This window comes from Nerophis ophidion, linkage group LG08 (genome assembly GCF_033978795.1).
Source record: "Nerophis ophidion isolate RoL-2023_Sa linkage group LG08, RoL_Noph_v1.0, whole genome shotgun sequence".
Taxonomy (NCBI): Eukaryota; Metazoa; Chordata; class Actinopteri; order Syngnathiformes; family Syngnathidae; genus Nerophis; species Nerophis ophidion.
This window is the reverse complement of record NC_084618.1, coordinates 19,337,567-19,355,901: the sequence shown is the minus strand read 5'-3', so window position 1 is coordinate 19,355,901 and position 18,335 is coordinate 19,337,567. Positions and strand designations below refer to the sequence as shown.

Below are 18,335 nucleotides of genomic sequence, written 5' to 3'. Positions count from 1 at the left end.
TAAATATTTTGCTGGCCTGGTGTTATTTTTACTCGTCTTTAAATATGTTTATCTTCACGTCCTGTTGAACACCCCTCTTCTGTATCCATCACTTTGTTCTAATGTCTTCTGTGTAGACCAGGGGTGTCCAAACTTTTTCCACTGAGGGCCGCACACTGAAAAATCAGAGCAAGCGGGGGCCATTTTCATAGTTTTTATTTCAAAAACCAATACAATATATGTATAAAAAAATAAACATTTAGGCCTCCACTCAGTTATGATCCCGGGGACCCCAGGGGGTTTTGGTCAAAAAAAATATTAAAAATGTGTCATTATTCAGTATTATAATTTTTATTATTATGCAAGTTTTAAATCTCTACATCAACATTAGAATTTTTGGGGGGAAAAAACACAAAATATGCAATATTTTCACCCAATAACTTTTTTAGGTGGAATATTTTAGATTACATAATAATTGGAGCCTTAATTTTGGATTTTGATTCACTATTATTTTTTGAGCAATGACACTTAAAAACAAATCACACTAAAATAATTGGGGATCCAAAACCTTATTAAAGTGTTAAAAAAACAAATTAAATATTTTTTTACTGTTTACTTTTAGCACAATAATCTCGAGATCAACTTCAGATATATCCGTCAATTTTAAGTTTTATTGTTGTTTATGTTTTGTTTGTTTGTTTTAGGCCCTTCTTTAAAAAAAACAGCCCAGTTTTTTATATGGCAAAACATGAAATATGCAACATTTTCCCCAAAAAATATCTCAAAGTGGAATATTTAATGTGACGTAATCGAAGCCTTGAATAGGTCAATAATTCAAAATGACATTGATTTTGATTCATTATTATTTTTTAAAGAAAGAAACAGCCTGCGTGGCAGCTTTTTGTTATAAGAGTAAGCATTGCAACAAATCCTTGTTACATTTCACCTGTTTGCTCTTTTATACCACTTTTTATGTTTGTAATTTTTTTCGATTGTATTCTTAAAATGTGCCGTGGGGGCGTTAAAAAATGACCCGCGGGCCGCACTATGGACACCCCTGGTGTAGACAGTCATGTGTTTCAGCCTCCGTAGCAGAAATGCAACAAAAATACAACAAACACAACGAAAAATGAACGCGAAGGGTTAAAAAAAACAAAAAAACAACCCACCTATAATCTGATTTATCACTCAAGTTTAGAACTTTGTTGTAAAAATCTCCTTCCGCGTCTGTCCCTGACACCCGCATTTCAAGCTGGCCGCTCTGGAAACACTCTGTGGAAACGCCCCCCACCCACACTGGTGCCTCGTCTGAGCTGCTGTGACTTACATTACCATAGTAACTAATTAGATTAACATAGTAACTAGTGTATTAAAGTTAAAGTACCACTGATAGTCACACATACACACACACTAGGTGTGGTGAATTTACCTTCTGAATTTGACCCATACCCTTGCTCCACCCCATGGGAAGTGAGAGAGCAGCGAGCAGCAGCAATGGCCGCGCTCGGGAATCATTTCGGTGATATGTGATTTGGTGAGATCATGCAAAAGCACCGATTCCAACCATTGGAATACTTTGTATGAGGGGTGTAACGGTATTTGTATTGAACTGTTTCGGGTCAGTAAGGGGGTGTACCGAAGGAGTTTTTAATCTAAAGTCTTAACAAGCTGCTTTGCTTCTTCTGCATCTGTCTCAGCACCCAGCATTGTCCCACCCACACAATCATCTGATTGGTTACCTATATAGTGTTAACAGCCAATCAGCAGTGCGTATTCAGAGCGCATGTAGTAAATGCTTCAGTGTCCGAAAAATACGGTACCTAACTCAACGTGTGTTCATTCATAGTTTTGATGCCTTCAGTGACAATCTACAATGTAAATTGTCCTGAAAATAAAGAAAACGCATTGAATGAGAAGGTGTGTCCAAACTTTTGGCCTGCACTGGAGCTATCTAGCGGCTAACAGGAGTTTAAAGTGTTTTAGCTACTTCTAAACCACAAATTCTCGCCTCCATGGCGACAAATTAGGTTTCTAACAAGTATCATTCCTACAGGACGAGGAATAGCTAAATAATAGGGGTGTGACGGTATGTGTATTTGTATTGAACCGTTTCGGTACGAGGGTTTCGGTTAGGTACGGGGGTGTACCGAACGAGTTTCTAGGCTAAAGTCTTAACAAGCTGCTTTGCTTCTTCTGCATCTGTCTCAGCACCCAGCATTGTCCCACCCACACAACCATCTGATTGGTTACATACGAGGGTTTCGGTTCGGTACGGGGGTGTACCGAACGAGTTTCTAAGCTAAAGTCTTAACAAGCTGCTTTGCTTCTTCTGCATCTGTCTCAGCACCCAGCATTGTCCCACCCACACAACCATCTGATTGGTTACATATATAGCGGTAACAGCCAATCAGCAGTGCGTATTCAGAGCGGTAACAGCCAATCAGCAGTGCGTATTCAGAGCGCATGTAGTAAATGCTTCAGTGTCTAGTAGATAGGTGTTTAGCAGGTGAGCATAAGGCAGCGTACTCTCCCCAAATGATAATAAACACCTCCCAGTCAACTACTACTAACATCACTATGAGCCCGTTGACCGTCTAGAAACTTAAACTGCAGCTCAGCTCACTCGCAGTTCTGGTTTGAGGTGAAGGCTAATTAGCTTTTAGCGTATCTTTAGCTCATTTTGCAGTGTGCGTGCGTGCGTGTGTTTTACGGACAGAAAAGCTTTGAATCGCAGGGTCCCTGCTATCAAATGTTGATAAAAATATAACATTTACATAATAAAAATCAACTGCAGGCTTCCCAAATGCTGTGATGAATTAAGAATGATGAGTTGACTTGAAACTGTTTAATGTTGCACTTTTTATATGTAGAAGAAAAGTTTTGTCATTTCATTTAATCTGAGCAACAATTTGAGGCAGTTCAATGTTGATTAAAGTGGGCAGAATTATTATAGTGTTCCCAATGTTAAAAGGATAAAGCCACTGTTTACAAATTTGGTAAATATTTAACCAAAACATGTATATTTTGTTGTTTTCTTACTGTACCGAAAATTAACCAAACCGTGACCTCTAAACAGAGGTACGTACCGAACCGAAATTTTTGTGTACCGTTACACCTCTACTTTGTAAAGTTAAAGACTTATGGTCATTTGAAAACATGACTGCACATCATAATAGCAGCTACTCTTTCCATCATAAAGATCTAAACAAATTATTTGGAAATGTCCGGCGGGCCGGATTGAAACGCTTAACGGGCCGCATGTGGCCCCCGGGCCTTAATTTGCCCAGGTCTACAGAATAAGATGGTCGGTGTCCAAGTTTGAATAATCCAAAAATGGTCAAAATATCCGAACTTCCCGAGCTCAACTTCCCGTGGTTGATTTCCGGAAACTTTCCACACCTTTGCAACCCTAATCCCAACACAAGTCATGTTGTAACAGCGCTTAGGCACAAAGTGCTTAGCCAGCATTAATAGCGCGGATGAGTACACTCATTGTACTCATTGTAAACGGTAAGCAAGTGTTAAATCAGGTTTACTGACTGGATGCTGACTGCTCATCATGTGACTACGCCCGTAAGTCAATTGAGCGGTTACCTACAGCCACAGCTGTATGGTTCTGCCGCTAATACGACACTTGCGGCTTATTGCTTTTGTAATCTGGCGCCTGCGCGTTAATCAGATAGGTGCTATCTATAGTGGTCGGTAGAACACGGGTTGGTAGTTTTAGACACCCTGTGGTCATGGCTACTGGCTGGATACAAAACAGATGTGAGCCAGGCGGATGAAAGGACAACATGGAAAATATTCAAAGTGCTCTTTAAGGATGGATGCTGCATGAGTTTTATGTGAATCCAGGCCTTAAAACACATGTCCTATCCAACTGCCTTAATTGGTTGCAAACTCTTATCGGGTATTTTTAGTGTTTCCGCCAGTTCCTGCCCCTCTCCCGCCCTGCACGCCACTTTTTTACTTCTTTTCCCCATTTATGGCCAAACGGCCTCTATAAGAACACGTGAGAACACCGTGATGACAGAACGACACCTTTGCTGTCATGCAGCCCCTCTGAGAGGAAGGTGACGTATCTTTGCTGTCATGTAGCCCCTCTGAGAGGTGTCTTTGCTGTCATGCAGCCCCTCTGAGAGGAAGGTGACGTGTCTTTGCTCTCATGCAGCCCCTGTGAGAGGAAGGTGACGTATCTTTGCTGTCATGTAGCCCCTCTGAGAGGTGTCTTTGCTGTCATGCAGCCCCTCTGAGAGGAAGGTGACGTGTCTTTGCTGTCATGTAGCCCCTCTGAGAGGTGTCTTTGCTGTCATGTAGCCCCTCTGAGAGGTGTTTTTGCTGTCATGCAGCCCCTCTGAGAGGAAGGTGACGTGTATTTGCTGTCATGTAGCCCCTCTGAGAGGTGTCTTTGCTGTCATGTAGCCCCTCTGAGAGGTGTCTTTGCTGTCATGCAGCCCCTCTGAGAGGAAGGTGACGTGTATTTGCTGTCACGAAGCCCCTCTGAGAGGTGTCTTTGCTGTCATGCAGCCCCTCTGAGAGGAAGGTGACGTGTCTTTGCTCTCATGCAGCCCCTCTGAGAGGAAGGTGACGTATCTTTGCTGTCATGTAGCCCCTCTGAGAGGTGTCTTTGCTGTCATGCAGCCCCTCTGAGAGGAAGGTGACGTGTCTTTGCTGTCATGTAGCCCCTCTGAGAGGTGTCTTTGCTGTCATGTAGCCCCTCTGAGAGGTGTTTTTGCTGTCATGCAGCCCCTCTGAGAGGAAGGTGACGTGTATTTGCTGTCATGTAGCCCCTCTGAGAGGTGTCTTTGCTGTCATGCAGCCCCTCTGAGAGGAAGGTGATGTGTATTTGCTGTCACGAAGCCCCTCTGAGAGGTGTCTTTGCTGTCATGTAGCCCTTCTGAGAGGAAGGCGACGTGTCTTTGCTGTCATGTAGCCCATCTGGGAGGAAGGTGACATGTATATACTGTCACGAAGCCCCTCTGAGAGGTGTCTTTTCTGTCATGTAGTTCCTCTGAGAGGAAGGTGGCGTGTCTTTGCTGTCATGTAGTTCCTCTGAGAGGAAGGTGACGTGTCTTTGCTGTCATGTAGCCCCTCTGAGAGGAAAGTGATGTGTCTTTGCTGTCATGTAGCCTCTCTGAGAGGAAGGTGAAGTGTCTTGGCTCTCTTGTAGCCCCTCTGAGAGGAAGGTAACGTGTATTTGCTGTCATGTAGTCCCTCTGAAAGGAAGGTGAGGTGTCTTTGCTGTCATGTCTCCCCTCTGAGTGGAAGGTGATGTGTCTTTGCTGTCATGTAGCCCCCTGAGAGGAAGGTGAGGTGTCTTTGCTGTCATGTAGCCCCCTGAGAGGAAGGTGACGTGTCTTTGCTGTCATTTAGCACCTCTGAGAGAAAGGTGAAGTGTCTTTGCTCTCTTGTAGCCCCTCTGAGAGGAAGGTAACGTGTATTTGCTGTCATGTAGTCCCTCTGAGAGGAAGGTGAGGTGTCTTTGGTGTCATGTCTCCCCTCTGAGTGGAAGGTGGTGTGTCTTTGCTGTCATGTAGCCCTTTTAGAGGAAGGTGACGTGTCTTTGCTGTCATGTAGCCTCTCTTAGAGGATGGTGACATGTCTTTTCTGTCATGTGCCCCTTCTGAGAGGAAGGTGACGTGTCTTTGCTGTCATGTAGCCTCTCTTAGAGGATGATGACATGTCTTTTCTGTCATGTAGCCCTTCTGAGAGGAAGGTGACGTGTCTTTGCTGTCATGTAGCCCTACTGAGAGGAATGTGACGTGTCTTTGCTGTCATGTAGCCCTTCTGAGAGGAAGGTGACGTGTCTTTGCTGTCATGTAGCCCTTCTGAGAGGAAGGTGACGTGTCTTTGCTGTCATGTAGCCTCTCTTAGAGGATGGTGACATGTCTTTTCTGTCATGTAGCCCTTCTGAGAGGAAGGTGACGTGTCTTTGCTGTCATGTAGCCCTACTGAGAGGAAGGTGACGTGTCTTTGCTGTCATGTAGCCCTACTGAGAGGAAGGTGATGTGTCTTTGCTGTCATGTAGCCCCTCTGAGAGGAAGGTGGCGCTTGATGGTTGTCATTAGGACCGTGAATTTTTGGACACCACGTGATTTGATTCGATTCGATTCTTGGGTGCATTGAGTCGATTCGGAATCGATTCCCTATTCAAAATCAATAGTTTTTAATAACAATGGGTGCCAGTTCAATGGTTAATGGTTCCCCCATTAAATAAACAGATCTGATAAATTTCTATATTAAAGAAAACTGTTTTTGTTTGATTAAAATTCTACCCAAACATTTAATAAAGTCAAATACAAATAAATATCACACACTTCTCTTTTTTTTTAAAGTAAATCGGTACACCAGATATAAATAATCTACATCATAGGTGTCAAACTCAAGTCCCGGGGGCCAGATATGGCGTGCCACTTCATTTTATTTGGCCCTCAAAAGCCTGGAAATAATATGTATCAACAAAGTACTGTAACTTTTCTTACAAAATGTATTCTTTCTTTCAATTTTGGGAGAAAAAACATATATGTTCTTTATGTAATCACAAATTATGTTCACTTAAATATTGTCTAGTTATGCAGAAATATATCATCAAACATTTAGACTTCGACTTATACAAACTTTAATGATCCACAAGGGAAATTGTTCCACACAGTAGCTCAGTTACAATGTTGAAAAGTCTAAGAATGGAAAGGACAATGCAGGTATAAATAGCCTAAATATAGCGATGTAAAATGTAACATATGTATGTAATATTTACAGTATGTTATATATACAGATACATATTATGTTATGTCTATCATATATACAATATATAACAATACATACAATTTAAACCATTTTTAAACAGAAATAAATACTACTAATAATGATTTCAAAGCAAGTTATCCATCAAATTGTGCAATGTAAAAGTAGCAATAGATTTCATGGTAAAATTGTGAAATTTACTGTTTTTTACAGCATTTCTCTCTAAATTAAAAAAGCTGTACTTTTTTTTTACTGTAATAAACTGTCGTGCCGTTTTGGCATTTTCAGTAATATAGCGAAAAATCTGTAGTTGTTGATTTGCGGTAAAAAAAACAAAACAAAAAGAAACTGGCATTTCAGGTGCCAAAATGTTACTGCAAAATTGCAAAAAAAATTATTGCCAGTAAAAAAACATAATGTAAATTTTACAGTAAAATTGTGCCTTTTTTACCATAATAACAGCAGTACTGTTTTTCCATTTACAGTAATATACACAACATTTTGAGGTGAAATTATTGAAACTAACTAGGGGTGTAATGGTACGTGTATTCGTATTGAACCGTTTCGGTACGGGGGTTTCGGTCCGGTTCGGACGTGTACCGAATGAGTTTACATATTAAGTAGCGTACCGCACGTTGTGTAAACAATGCACACCGAGGTACAACCCAAGGCATGCTAGCAGCGACCGGGCTACGATAGACTGACCGTACCTCCTCTTTTCACCGGATATGTCCTCTTTTGCGGGGCTTTCCTGGCGGGGGTTTCTTAAATGCCTCAAATGTCCGGCATTTTGAGTTAGGGTTGTGTATTTCCAATGTACGTTCAGGGTTATGAAGGGGTTGAAAACAAAACAAACTGTGCATGCAGGCGCATTCGTGAGGGAGGAGCAGAGACAGAGAGCGAGAGAGTTTTGATAAGCGCACATGCGTCGCCAGGCTCTGCTTTTTACACATAGATTTATCAGATTTTATTTTTTATTATCTATAGCAGCAGTATCAAAAGTGCGCCCGGAGGCCATTTGCAGCCCACAGCACATTCTAAAAATACTATTAAAATAAACAAAAACATAACAAAAGTGAAATAAAAAAACTTAAAGGTTATATGTAATTTAGAAAAAGTTGCAATGTTGATTAATAAAACAAAGCTGTTTTTTTTCTTTCAAACTGGCATTGCTCAAAACATAATATTGAATCAAAATCAATGTTATTATGAATTATTGACCTATCCGAAGTTTTCATTACTTCACATCAAATATTCCACTGAGAAAAATATTTTTGGTGAAAGATTTCGCAAATTTGGTAAATAAATAACCCAAAAATGTATATTTTGTTGTTTTCTTACTGTACCGAAAATTAACTGTACCGAAAATTAACCGAACCGTGACCTCTAAACCGAGGTACGTACCGAACCGAAATTTTTTGTGTACCGTTACACCCTTACAACTAACTATATATATTTTTTTCACATTTTAGCTTTTAAAAATCTACTAATAAAATGTATGAAAAAAAAAGTGTGTAATAATAGTATTCACTGTAAGAAGCAGCCCTCTAGCTGCGATGTGGCCCTCAGCAAAAACGACTTTGATCTACAGCAACAATAAAATTTGTTAGTAGCTGCACAGAATGGATTAAAAAAAAAAAAAAAACATTTAAAAACTTGATTACATTTTTTTTAATCGATTAAGAATTGTTATTAATAGGAATCGCCATTAATTTGAAATTGTTTTATTTTTTGGGACACCCCTAGCTGTCATGCCTGGTTTGTTAAGAACGCATGACGGCAAATTGACATATTTTTCTCTTGTTGGGCTTACAGGAGAGTCTGTGTCCGTAATCAAACACACGGACCCCGTGCCGGACCCTCGCGCTGTCAACCAGGACAAGAAGAACATGCTCTTTTCTGTAAGTCACCCCGGATGTCCGTCCTTGGTCTCCAATCAGACTTCTTTTCACCTAATGGCTTCCTCACAGGGCACCAACATCGCGGCAGGCAAGGCCGTAGGCGTGGTGGTGGCCACAGGCGGGAACACGGAGATCGGTAAAATCCGGGACGAGATGGCTGCAACGGAGCAGGAGCGCACGCCGCTGCAGCAGAAGTTGGATGAATTTGGACAGCAGCTCTCTAAAGTACTGCGTGCCACGCTCCTTTTTCTGCCGCCTGCGACAGCAACTCATGTTGGTTATGTTTGCGCCTTCATTCCAGGTGATCACACTCATCTGCATCGCCGTGTGGATGATCAACATCGGACATTTCAACGACCCTGTCCATGGAGGCTCCTGGATCCGTGGGGCCGTCTACTACTTCAAGATCGCCGTCGCTCTGGCAGTGGCGGCCATTCCTGAAGGTATTTCCGTGCTTCCCCACAATGCTTGTGGCGCTGCCTCTTGTGCTCTTATAGTTCAGTCATCTTGGCTTTTCACGTCCGGTCAGAATACCAGCAACAGATCCACCCATTTGTTTACATTGAAGAGCACCAGCTTGCTGTTAGCTATTGTATCCTCCTACGGTGCGTCGTGAAGCATTGTTTAGTAGGGGTGGAACGGTACACAATAATTTCGGTTCAGTACGTACCTCGGTGGCAGAGGAGTTAGTGCGTCTGCCTCACAATACGAAGGTCCTGCAGTCCTGGGTTCAATCCCAGGCTCGGGATCTTTCTGTGTGGAGTTTGCATGTTCTCCCCGTGAATGTGTGGGTTCCCTCCGGGTACTCCGGCTTCCTCCCACCTCCAAAGACATGCACCTGGGGTTAGGTTGATTGGCAACACTAAATTGGCCCTAGTGTGTGAGTGTGAATGTTGTCTGTCTATCTTTGTTGGCCCTGCGATGAGGTGGCGACTTGTCCAGGGTGTACAGCGCCTTCCGCCTGATTGTAGCTGAGATAGGCGCCAGCGCCCCCCGCAACCCCAAAAGGGAATAAGCGGTAGAAAATGGAAATGGACGTACCTCGGTTTAGAGGTTTACGGTTCGGTTTATTGGTACAGTAAGAAAACAACAAAATATACATTTTTTGGTTATTTATTTACCAATTTTGTAAACAATGGCTTTATCCTTTTAACATTGGGAACACGATGATGATAATTCTGCCCACGTCAATCAACATTACACTGCCTCTAATTGTTGCTCAGATTAAATAAAATGACCAAACTTTTCTTCTACATATAAAAAGTGCAACATTAAACAGTTTCAAGTCAACTCATTATGCTTAATTTATCACAGCATTTGGGAAGCCTGTAATGGATTTTTTTTATGTAAATGTTATATTTGTATCAACATGTGATAGCAGGGACCCTGACATTCAAAGCTTTTCTGTCCGTAAAACACACACGCACGCACGCACACACACCGCAAAATGAGCTAACGTTACGCTAAAAGCTAATTAGCCTTCACCTCAAGCCCGAACTGCGAGCGAGCTGAGCTGCGGTTCAAATTTCTAGAACAGGGGTGTCAAACTCAAATACAGAGTGGGCCAAAATTTTAAACGGAACAAAGCCGCGGGCCAAGGTTGAACAAATTAACCTTTTTATAGGGACCCAAACAAGTTTTGCATTAAATATTGAACAAGCAAGGCTTATATAACTTTAGTGACATGCAAAATCCAGTTTCAAATAATAATAATAATAATAATAATTTAAAAAAATATCAATGGCATATCAAATAAAATTTAAATAAAAATGTTATGCCTTTTTTTCTATTTGCAAATCTTCTGAGGTAAATATCAAATTTTTTCCACAGGCTAGTAATAAATTTGAAAATAAAATAACAATGAATGAAACAAACATTCAAGCATTGAAGTAGCAAGAGAAAATGCATGAATAAAATGTTAATTATTGGTCAGTTTGCTGGAAGTTTCCCGGAAGAGTTAGTGCTGCAATAGGTTCTGGGTATTTGTTCTGTTGTGTTACGGTGCGGATGTTCACCCGAAATGTGTTTGTCATTCTTGTTTGGTGTGGGTTCACAGTGTGGCGCACATTTGTAAAAGTGCTAAAGTTTTTTTATACGGCCACCCTCAGTGTGACCTGTATGACTGTTGACCAAGTATGCCTTGCATTCACTTGTGCGTGTGTGTGTGTGTGTAAAAGCCACAAATATTATGTGACACGCTGTTAGTATGGAGGAAAAAGCGGACGTGGCGACAGGTTGTAGAGACCGCCAAAGGCAGTGCCTTAAATGCACGCCCCCAATATAGTTGTCCAGGTGGAAAGCAGTAGAAATTTGGGAGAATGGTGGCCCCGGGAGATTTTCGGGAGGGGCACTGAACTTCGGAAGTCTACCGGGAAAATTAGGACCGTTGGCAAGTATGAGTATTAGCGGTGAATGCGGTGTTACAGCGGCACCGACGCTGTATAACACCGGCGGGCCGGCTTTAATGCTAAATTGATATTGCCTCAAGGGCCAAATTAAATTACACGGCGGGCCAGAGTTTGACACCCATGTTCTAGAAGGTCAATGGGCTCACAGTGATGTTAGTAGTAGTTGACTGGGAGGTGTTTATTATCATTTGGGGAGAGTACGCTGCCTTATGCTCACCTGCTAAACGCCTATCTGCTCGACGCTAAAGCATTTACTACATGCGCTCTGAAAACCCACTGCTGATTGGCTGTTACTGCTCTGAATACGCACTGCTGATTGGCTGTTACCACTATATATGTAACCAATCAGATGGTTGTGTGGGTGGGACAATGCTGTGTGCTGAGACAGTGGCAGAAGAAGCAAAGCAGCTTGTTAAGACTTTAGCTTAGAAACCCGTTCGGTACAATACAAATACACGTACCGTTACACCCCTAATATTTAGCTATTCCTCGTCCTGTAAGGATGATACTTGTTAGAAACCTAATTTGTCGCCATAGAGGCGAGAATTTGTGATTTAGAAGTAGCTAAAACACTTTAAACGGCTGTAAGCCGCCAGATAGCTCCAGTGCAGGCCAAAAGTTTGGACACACCTTCTCATTCAATGCGTTTTCTTTATTTTCAGGACTATTTACATTGTAGATTGTCACTGAAGGCTTTAAAACTATGAATGAACACACGTGGAGTTAGGTACCGTATTTTTCGGCGTATAAGTCGCGCCGAAGTATGTCGCACCTGCCGAAAATGCATAATAAAGAAGGGAAAAAACACAAGTCGCACTGGAGTATAAGTCGCAGTTTTTGGGGACATTTATTTGATAAAACCCAACTCAAAGAATAGAATTTTGAAAAGCAATTTTAAATAAATAAAGAATAGTGAACAAAAGGCTGAATAAGAGTACGTCATATGACGCATAAATAACCAACTGAGAGTGTGCCTGGTATGTTAACGTAACATATTATGGTAAGAGTCATTCAAATTACTATAACATATAGAACATGCTATATGTTTACCAAACAATCTGTCACTCCTAATGATAAATCCCATGAAATCTTATACGTCTAGTCTCTTACGTGAATGAGCTAAATAATATTATTTGATATTTTACGGTAATGTGTTAAAAATTTCACACATAAGTCGCTCCCACGCAAACTATGAAAAAAAACTGCGACTCATAGTCCGAAAAATACGGTAATTTGTTGTGAGTTTATGCACTGTTGGTTTTATTGTTTGAACAAGGTGATGTTCATGCACGGTTCATTTTGTGCACCATTAAAAAAACAAAAACATGGTAACACTTTAGTATGGACAATATATTCATCATTAAATAGTTGCTTATTAACATGCAAATTAGTAACATATTGGCTCTTAACTAGTCATTATTAAGTACTTATTAATGCCTTATTCGGCATGACCTTATCATAACCCTAACCTTGACCCTAATCAAACAACTTTAAATTAAGTCTTTTTTACTTAGAATATCTTCCCCATACTAAAGTGTGACCAAAAACTTAACTTTGTCTTGAATTTGAAATTTTTTTTTTTTTTTTTCACTAAAAGAGGGTTCCGTGAACGCGTTCGCATATGAAACTGGTGAGGTTCGGTACCTCCTACAAGGTTAAGAACCACTGTTCTAGTTTCTTCAAAATAGCCACCCTTTGCTCTGATTACTTTTTCGCACACTCTAAGCATTCTGTCGATGAAATGGTTTTCGCTTAATGGTTGTGCTTGAAACTCTTTTAGAGAAAGCCAAAAGGGTGGCTATTTTGAAGAAACAAGAATATAAAACATGTTTTCAGTTACGTCACCTTTTTGTGTTGAGTACCGTACATAACTCCATGTTCATTCATAGTTTTGATGCCTTCAGTGACAATCTACAATGTAAATAGTCATGAAAATAAAGAAAACACATTGAATGAGGAGAAGGTGTGTCCATACTTTTGGCCTGTACTGTAGCTATCTAGCCATTCACAGTGTTTTAGCTACTTCTAAATCACTAATTCTCGCCTCCATGGCGACAAACAAAGTTTCTAACAAGTGTCATCCCTGCAGGACGAGGAATAGCTAAACGTGCTTCACGACACATAATGATAATGTTTTCCCGGGCTCGAACAAGAAATGAATAGATTAACTTGAAATACCTTTCACTTTAACTTTTTTTATTTTTTCATTTTTGCAGAGTGCCAACTGAGTTTCGGGGAGGATCAGGTGCAAGGCCAGCTCGAGCACTTATTCTGACAAGGCCATTCAGATGCACGTTTTTCAAAATAAAGCACAGAACATTTTTATGCAATTTGAGATGTTTTCAACACTAATTATGGCCAATAGTGCGTGAATAATAGGATATATATATCCATTCATACATTGTATTACTTAATTATTATTTTTTTTACGTTTAAAAGTCGTCCAGTGTGGCAGCTTTCATTTTGGTGTCAATCAATTACCCGTAGATGAAACCCTGCATGTGTTGTCTATGTCCTCAACATCTCTCGCTGACTCTTCAGGTCTGCCTGCTGTCATCACCACTTGCCTGGCTCTGGGCACACGCCGCATGGCCAAGAAGAACGCCATCGTCCGTAGCCTACCCTCAGTGGAGACCCTTGGCTGCACATCCGTCATCTGCTCCGACAAGACCGGAACTCTGACAACCAATCAGATGTCTGTGTGCAGGGTAAGAAGTGTTCTGCTTAGAGGCTTCTGTGTTTTGTTTGAAATGTCCCAAAAAAATAATGTCAAGGGAGTGTTGTGGAAACTTGTGACTCACTAGAGATGTGATGAAAGATCTAAATGTTTTAACACAATTATTCTTACTGGTACCAATCCAACTTGGCTTTGAATCTGTGTTTGAGTTTGCTCTCTTAGTTCCTGTTCTGTCCAACTACATGTCACCCTGCTACATGGCCTACCCATGCATGGTCAAGTTGTGGTCAGTAGTTTTCACAAAGTTAGTCACTCACAAGCAGCATTGTTGTCAGTATTCTGCACAAAGTTAGTCACTCTCAAGAAGCATTGTGGTCAGTATTTTGCACAAAGTTAGTCACTCACAAGCAGCATTGTTTTCAGTATTCTGCACAAAGTTAGTCACTCACAAGTAGCATTGTGGTCAGTAGTTTTCACAAAGTTAGTCACTGACAAGCAGCATTGTGGTCAGTGTTCCGCACAAAGTTAGTTAATCACAAGTAGCATTGTGGTCAGTAGTTTTCACAAAGTTAGTCACTGACAAGCAGCATTGTGGTCAGTGTTCCGCACAAATTTAGTTAATCACAAGTAGCATTGTGGTCAATATTCTTTACAAAGTTAGTCTCTCAAAATTGGGTTGTGCTCAGTATTCTTTACAAAGTTAGTCACTCAAAATTGGTTTGTGGTCAGTATTCTTTACAAAGTTAGTCACTCTCAAGAAGCATTGGGGTCAGTATTCTGCACAAAGTTATTGTTTTCAGCATTGTTGTCAGTATTCTGCACAAAGTTAGTCTCTCACAAGTTGCATTGTGGTCAGTATTCTGCACAAAGATAGTCACTCACAAGTAGCACTGTGTTCAGTATTCTGCACAAAGTTAGTCACTCACAAGAAACATTGTGGTCAGTATTCTGCACAAAGTTAGTTAATCACAATTAACATTGTGGTCAGTATTCTGCACAAAGTTATTCACTCACAAGAAACATTCTGGTCAGTATTCTGCAAAAATTAAGTTAATCACAATTAACATTGTGGTCAGTATTCTGCACAAAGTTAGTCACTCACAAGTAACATTGTGGTCAGTATTCTGCACAAAGTTAGTTAATCACAAGTAGCATTGTGGTCAGTATTCTGCACAAAGTTAGTCACTCACAAGTAGCATTGCGGTCAGTATTCTGCACAAAGCTAGTTAATCACAAGTAGCATTGTGGTCAGTATTCTGCACAAAGTTAGTCACTCACAAGTAGCATTGCGGTCAGTAGTTTTCAAAAAGTTAGTCACTGACAAGCAGCATTGTGGTCAGTATTCTTTCCAAAGTTAGTCACTCTCAAGAAGCATTGTGGTCAGTCGTTTTCAGTCAGTTACTCACAAGTAGCTTTGTGGTCAGTAGTTTTCACAAAGTTAGTCACTGACAAGCAGCATTCTGGTCAGTATTCTGCACAAAGTTAGTTAATCACTAGAAGAATTGAGATTAGTAGTTTACACAAAGTTAGTCACTCACAAGTAGCATTGTGGTAAGTATTCTTTACAATGTTAGTCACTCAAAATTGAGTTGTGGTCAGTATTCTTTACAAAGTTAATCACTCAAAATTGGGTTGTGGTCAGTAGTATTTACAAAGTTAGTCACTCACAAGTAACATTGTGGTCAGTATTCTGCACAAAGATAGTGACTCACAAGTAACATTGTGGTCAGTATTCTTTACAATGTTAGTCACTCAAAATTGAGTTGTGGTCAGTATTCTTTACAACGTTAATCACTCAAAATTGGGTTGTGGTCAGTAGTATTTACAAAGTTAGTCACTCACAAGTAACATTGTGGTCAGTATTCTGCACAAAGATAGTGACTCACAAGTAACATTGTGGTCAGTATTCTGCACAAAGTTAGTCACTCACAAGTTGCATATTGTTCAGTGTTCTGCATAAAGTTAGTCACTCACAAGTAGCATTGTGGTCAGTATTCTGCACAAAGTTAGTCACTCACAAGTAGCACTGTGTTCAGTATCCTGCACAAAGTTAGTCACTCACAAGAAACATTGTGGTCAGTATTCTGCACAAAGTTAGTTAATCACAAGTAACATTGTGGTCAGTATTCTGCACAAAGTTAGTCACTCACAAGTAACATTGTGGTCAGTATTCTGCACAAAGTTAGTTAATCACAAGTAGCATTGTGGTCAGTATTCTGCACAAAGTTAGTCACTCACAAGTAACATTGTGGTCAGTATTCTGCACAAAGTTAGTCACTCACAAGTAACATTGTGGTCAGTATTCTGCACAAAGTTAGTTAATCACAAGTAACATTGTGGTCAGTATTCTGCACAAAGTTAGTCACTCACAAGTAACATTGTGGTCAGTATTCTGCACAAAGTTAGTCACTCACAAGTAACATTTTGGTCAGTATTCTGCACAAAGTTAGTCACTCACAAGTAACATTGTGGTCAGTATTCTGCACAAAGTTAGTTAATCACAAGTAGCATTGTGGTCAGTATTCTGCAGAAAGTTAGTCACTCACAAGTAGCATTGCAGTCAGTATTCTGCACAAAGTTTCACTCACAATTAGCATTGTGGTCAGTATTCTGCACAAAGTTAGTCACTCACAAGTAGCACTGTGTTCAGTATTCTGCACAAAGTTAGTCACTCACAAGAAACATTGTGGTCAGTATTCTGCACAAAGTTAGTTAATCACAAGTAGCATTATGGTCAGTATTCTGCACAAAGTTAGTTAATCACAAGCAACATTGTGGTCAGTATTCTGCACAAAGTTAGTCACTCACAAGTAACATTGTGGTCAGTATTCTGCACAAAGTTAGTTAATCACAAGTAGCATTGTGGTCAGTATTCTGCACAAAGTTAGTCACTCACAAGTAGCATTGCAGTCAGTATTCTGCACAAAGTTTCACTCACAATTAGCATTGTGGTCAGTATTCTGCAACACGTTAGTCACTCCCAAGTAGCATTGTGGTCAGTATTCTTTACAAACTTTTACTCACAAGCAGCATTGTGGTTAGTATTTTGCACAAAGTTTGTCATTCACAAGTAGCATTGTCTTTAGTATTCTTCACAAAGTTAGTCATTGAAAAGCAGCCTTGTGGTCAGTAGTTTTCACAAAGTTAGTCACTCATAAGTAGCATTGTGGACAGTATTTTTTACAAAGTTAGTCACTCACAAGCAGTGTTGTGGTCAGTATTCCGCACAAAGTTAGTTAATCACAAGTAGCATTGAGATTAGTAGTTTACACAAAATTAGTCACTCACAAACAGCATTGTGGTCAGTAGTTTTCACAAAGTTAGTCACTCACAAGCAACATTGTGGTCAGTAGTTTTCAAAAAGTTAGTCACTCGCTAGCGGCATTGTGGTCCGTATTCTTCACAAAGTTAGTCACTCAAAATTGGGTTGTGGTCAGTATTCTTTACAAAGTTAGTCACTCACAAGTAGCATTGAGATTAGTAGTTTACACAAAGTTAGTCACTCACAAGTAGTATTGTGGTCAGTATTCTTTACAAAGTTTGTCACTCAAATTGGGTTGTGGTCAGTATTCTTTATAAAGTTAGTCACTCATAAGTAGCATTGTGGTCAGTATTCTGCACAAAGTTAGTCACAAGTAGCATTGAGTTCAGTATTCTGCACAAAGTTAGTCACTCACGAGTAGCATATTGGTCAGTATTCTACACAAAGTTAGTCACTCTCATGTAGCATTGTTGTCAGTAGTTTTAACAAAGTTAGTCACTCACAAGTAGCATTATGGTCAGTATTCTGAAAGTTAGTCATTGAAAAGCAGAATTGTGGTCAGTATTCTGCACAAAGCTAGTTAATCACAAGTAGTATTGAGATTAGTAGTATACAAAAAGTTATTCACTCACAAGTAGCATTGTGGCCAGTATTATTTACAAAGTTATTCACTAAAAATTGGGTTGTGGTCAGTATTCTTTCCAAAGTTAGCCACTCACAAGTATGATTGTGGTCAGTATTCTGCACAAAGTTAGTCACTCACAAGCAGTATTGTGGTCAGTTTTCACAAAGTCACTCACAAGCAGTCCCTTCTTCCTCTTTTTTTTTTTCTTCAAGTCAAAATTGTGTAAACTTTAGAAGAAGCAAAAACAAACTAATTTGCGCAACCTAATTCACCCTTAGGGCTGCTATTTCTGGCTGTGACGGTGCGATTTCCCCCAAACCTTCCTATTCCGCCATGCACATTTTATCTGTGGTTCAAATAAGAGGGCTGTTGGCAACATTCACACAGATGCCAAGAGGGCGCCAACTTTCCAATGTATTTGCCACACTATATCCCCCGCTCTCATGGCTTCTACGTATTAAAGTAACTGGGTATGTACATAACACACTCGCAGTAGTTTGGGTGTTGTTAATCTAATATTAGCAATTTGGATGGCTAGTGTTAGATGTCATTGAATGTATATTCTACCATAATAACAACATGACTGCACATTTTTTGTTGCTTCTCTTTGACTGCTTTTGTACGTGTGCACACGCTCTCTGCGCTTACGTGTTGATGAAACCGGGTGAGTGACTGCCGTAAACACTGATCCTTTTATCCGGGCCGGTTAAAACGTTTATTGCATAAACCTTGTAATTGC

General features: G+C 40.3%; 1 protein-coding gene across 3 annotated transcripts in view; it reads left to right on the top strand.

Moving 5' to 3' along the window:
* The window catches only part of LOC133557478 (sarcoplasmic/endoplasmic reticulum calcium ATPase 2), a 64,873-nt gene that overhangs the window by 21,065 nt on the left and 25,473 nt on the right, over positions 1-18,335 (top strand). For all 3 annotated transcript variants that reach the window (XR_009807779.1, XR_009807778.1, XM_061907953.1), the window contains exons 7-10: positions 8,539-8,624; positions 8,694-8,849; positions 8,926-9,067; positions 13,574-13,740. Coding sequence is in view for 1 of the 3 variants with exons in the window: in XM_061907953.1 (XP_061763937.1) it covers positions 8,539-8,624; positions 8,694-8,849; positions 8,926-9,067; positions 13,574-13,740 (551 nt within the window). In the remaining 2 variants the exon portion in view is untranslated. The remainder of the gene's footprint in view (positions 1-8,538; positions 8,625-8,693; positions 8,850-8,925; positions 9,068-13,573; positions 13,741-18,335) is intronic.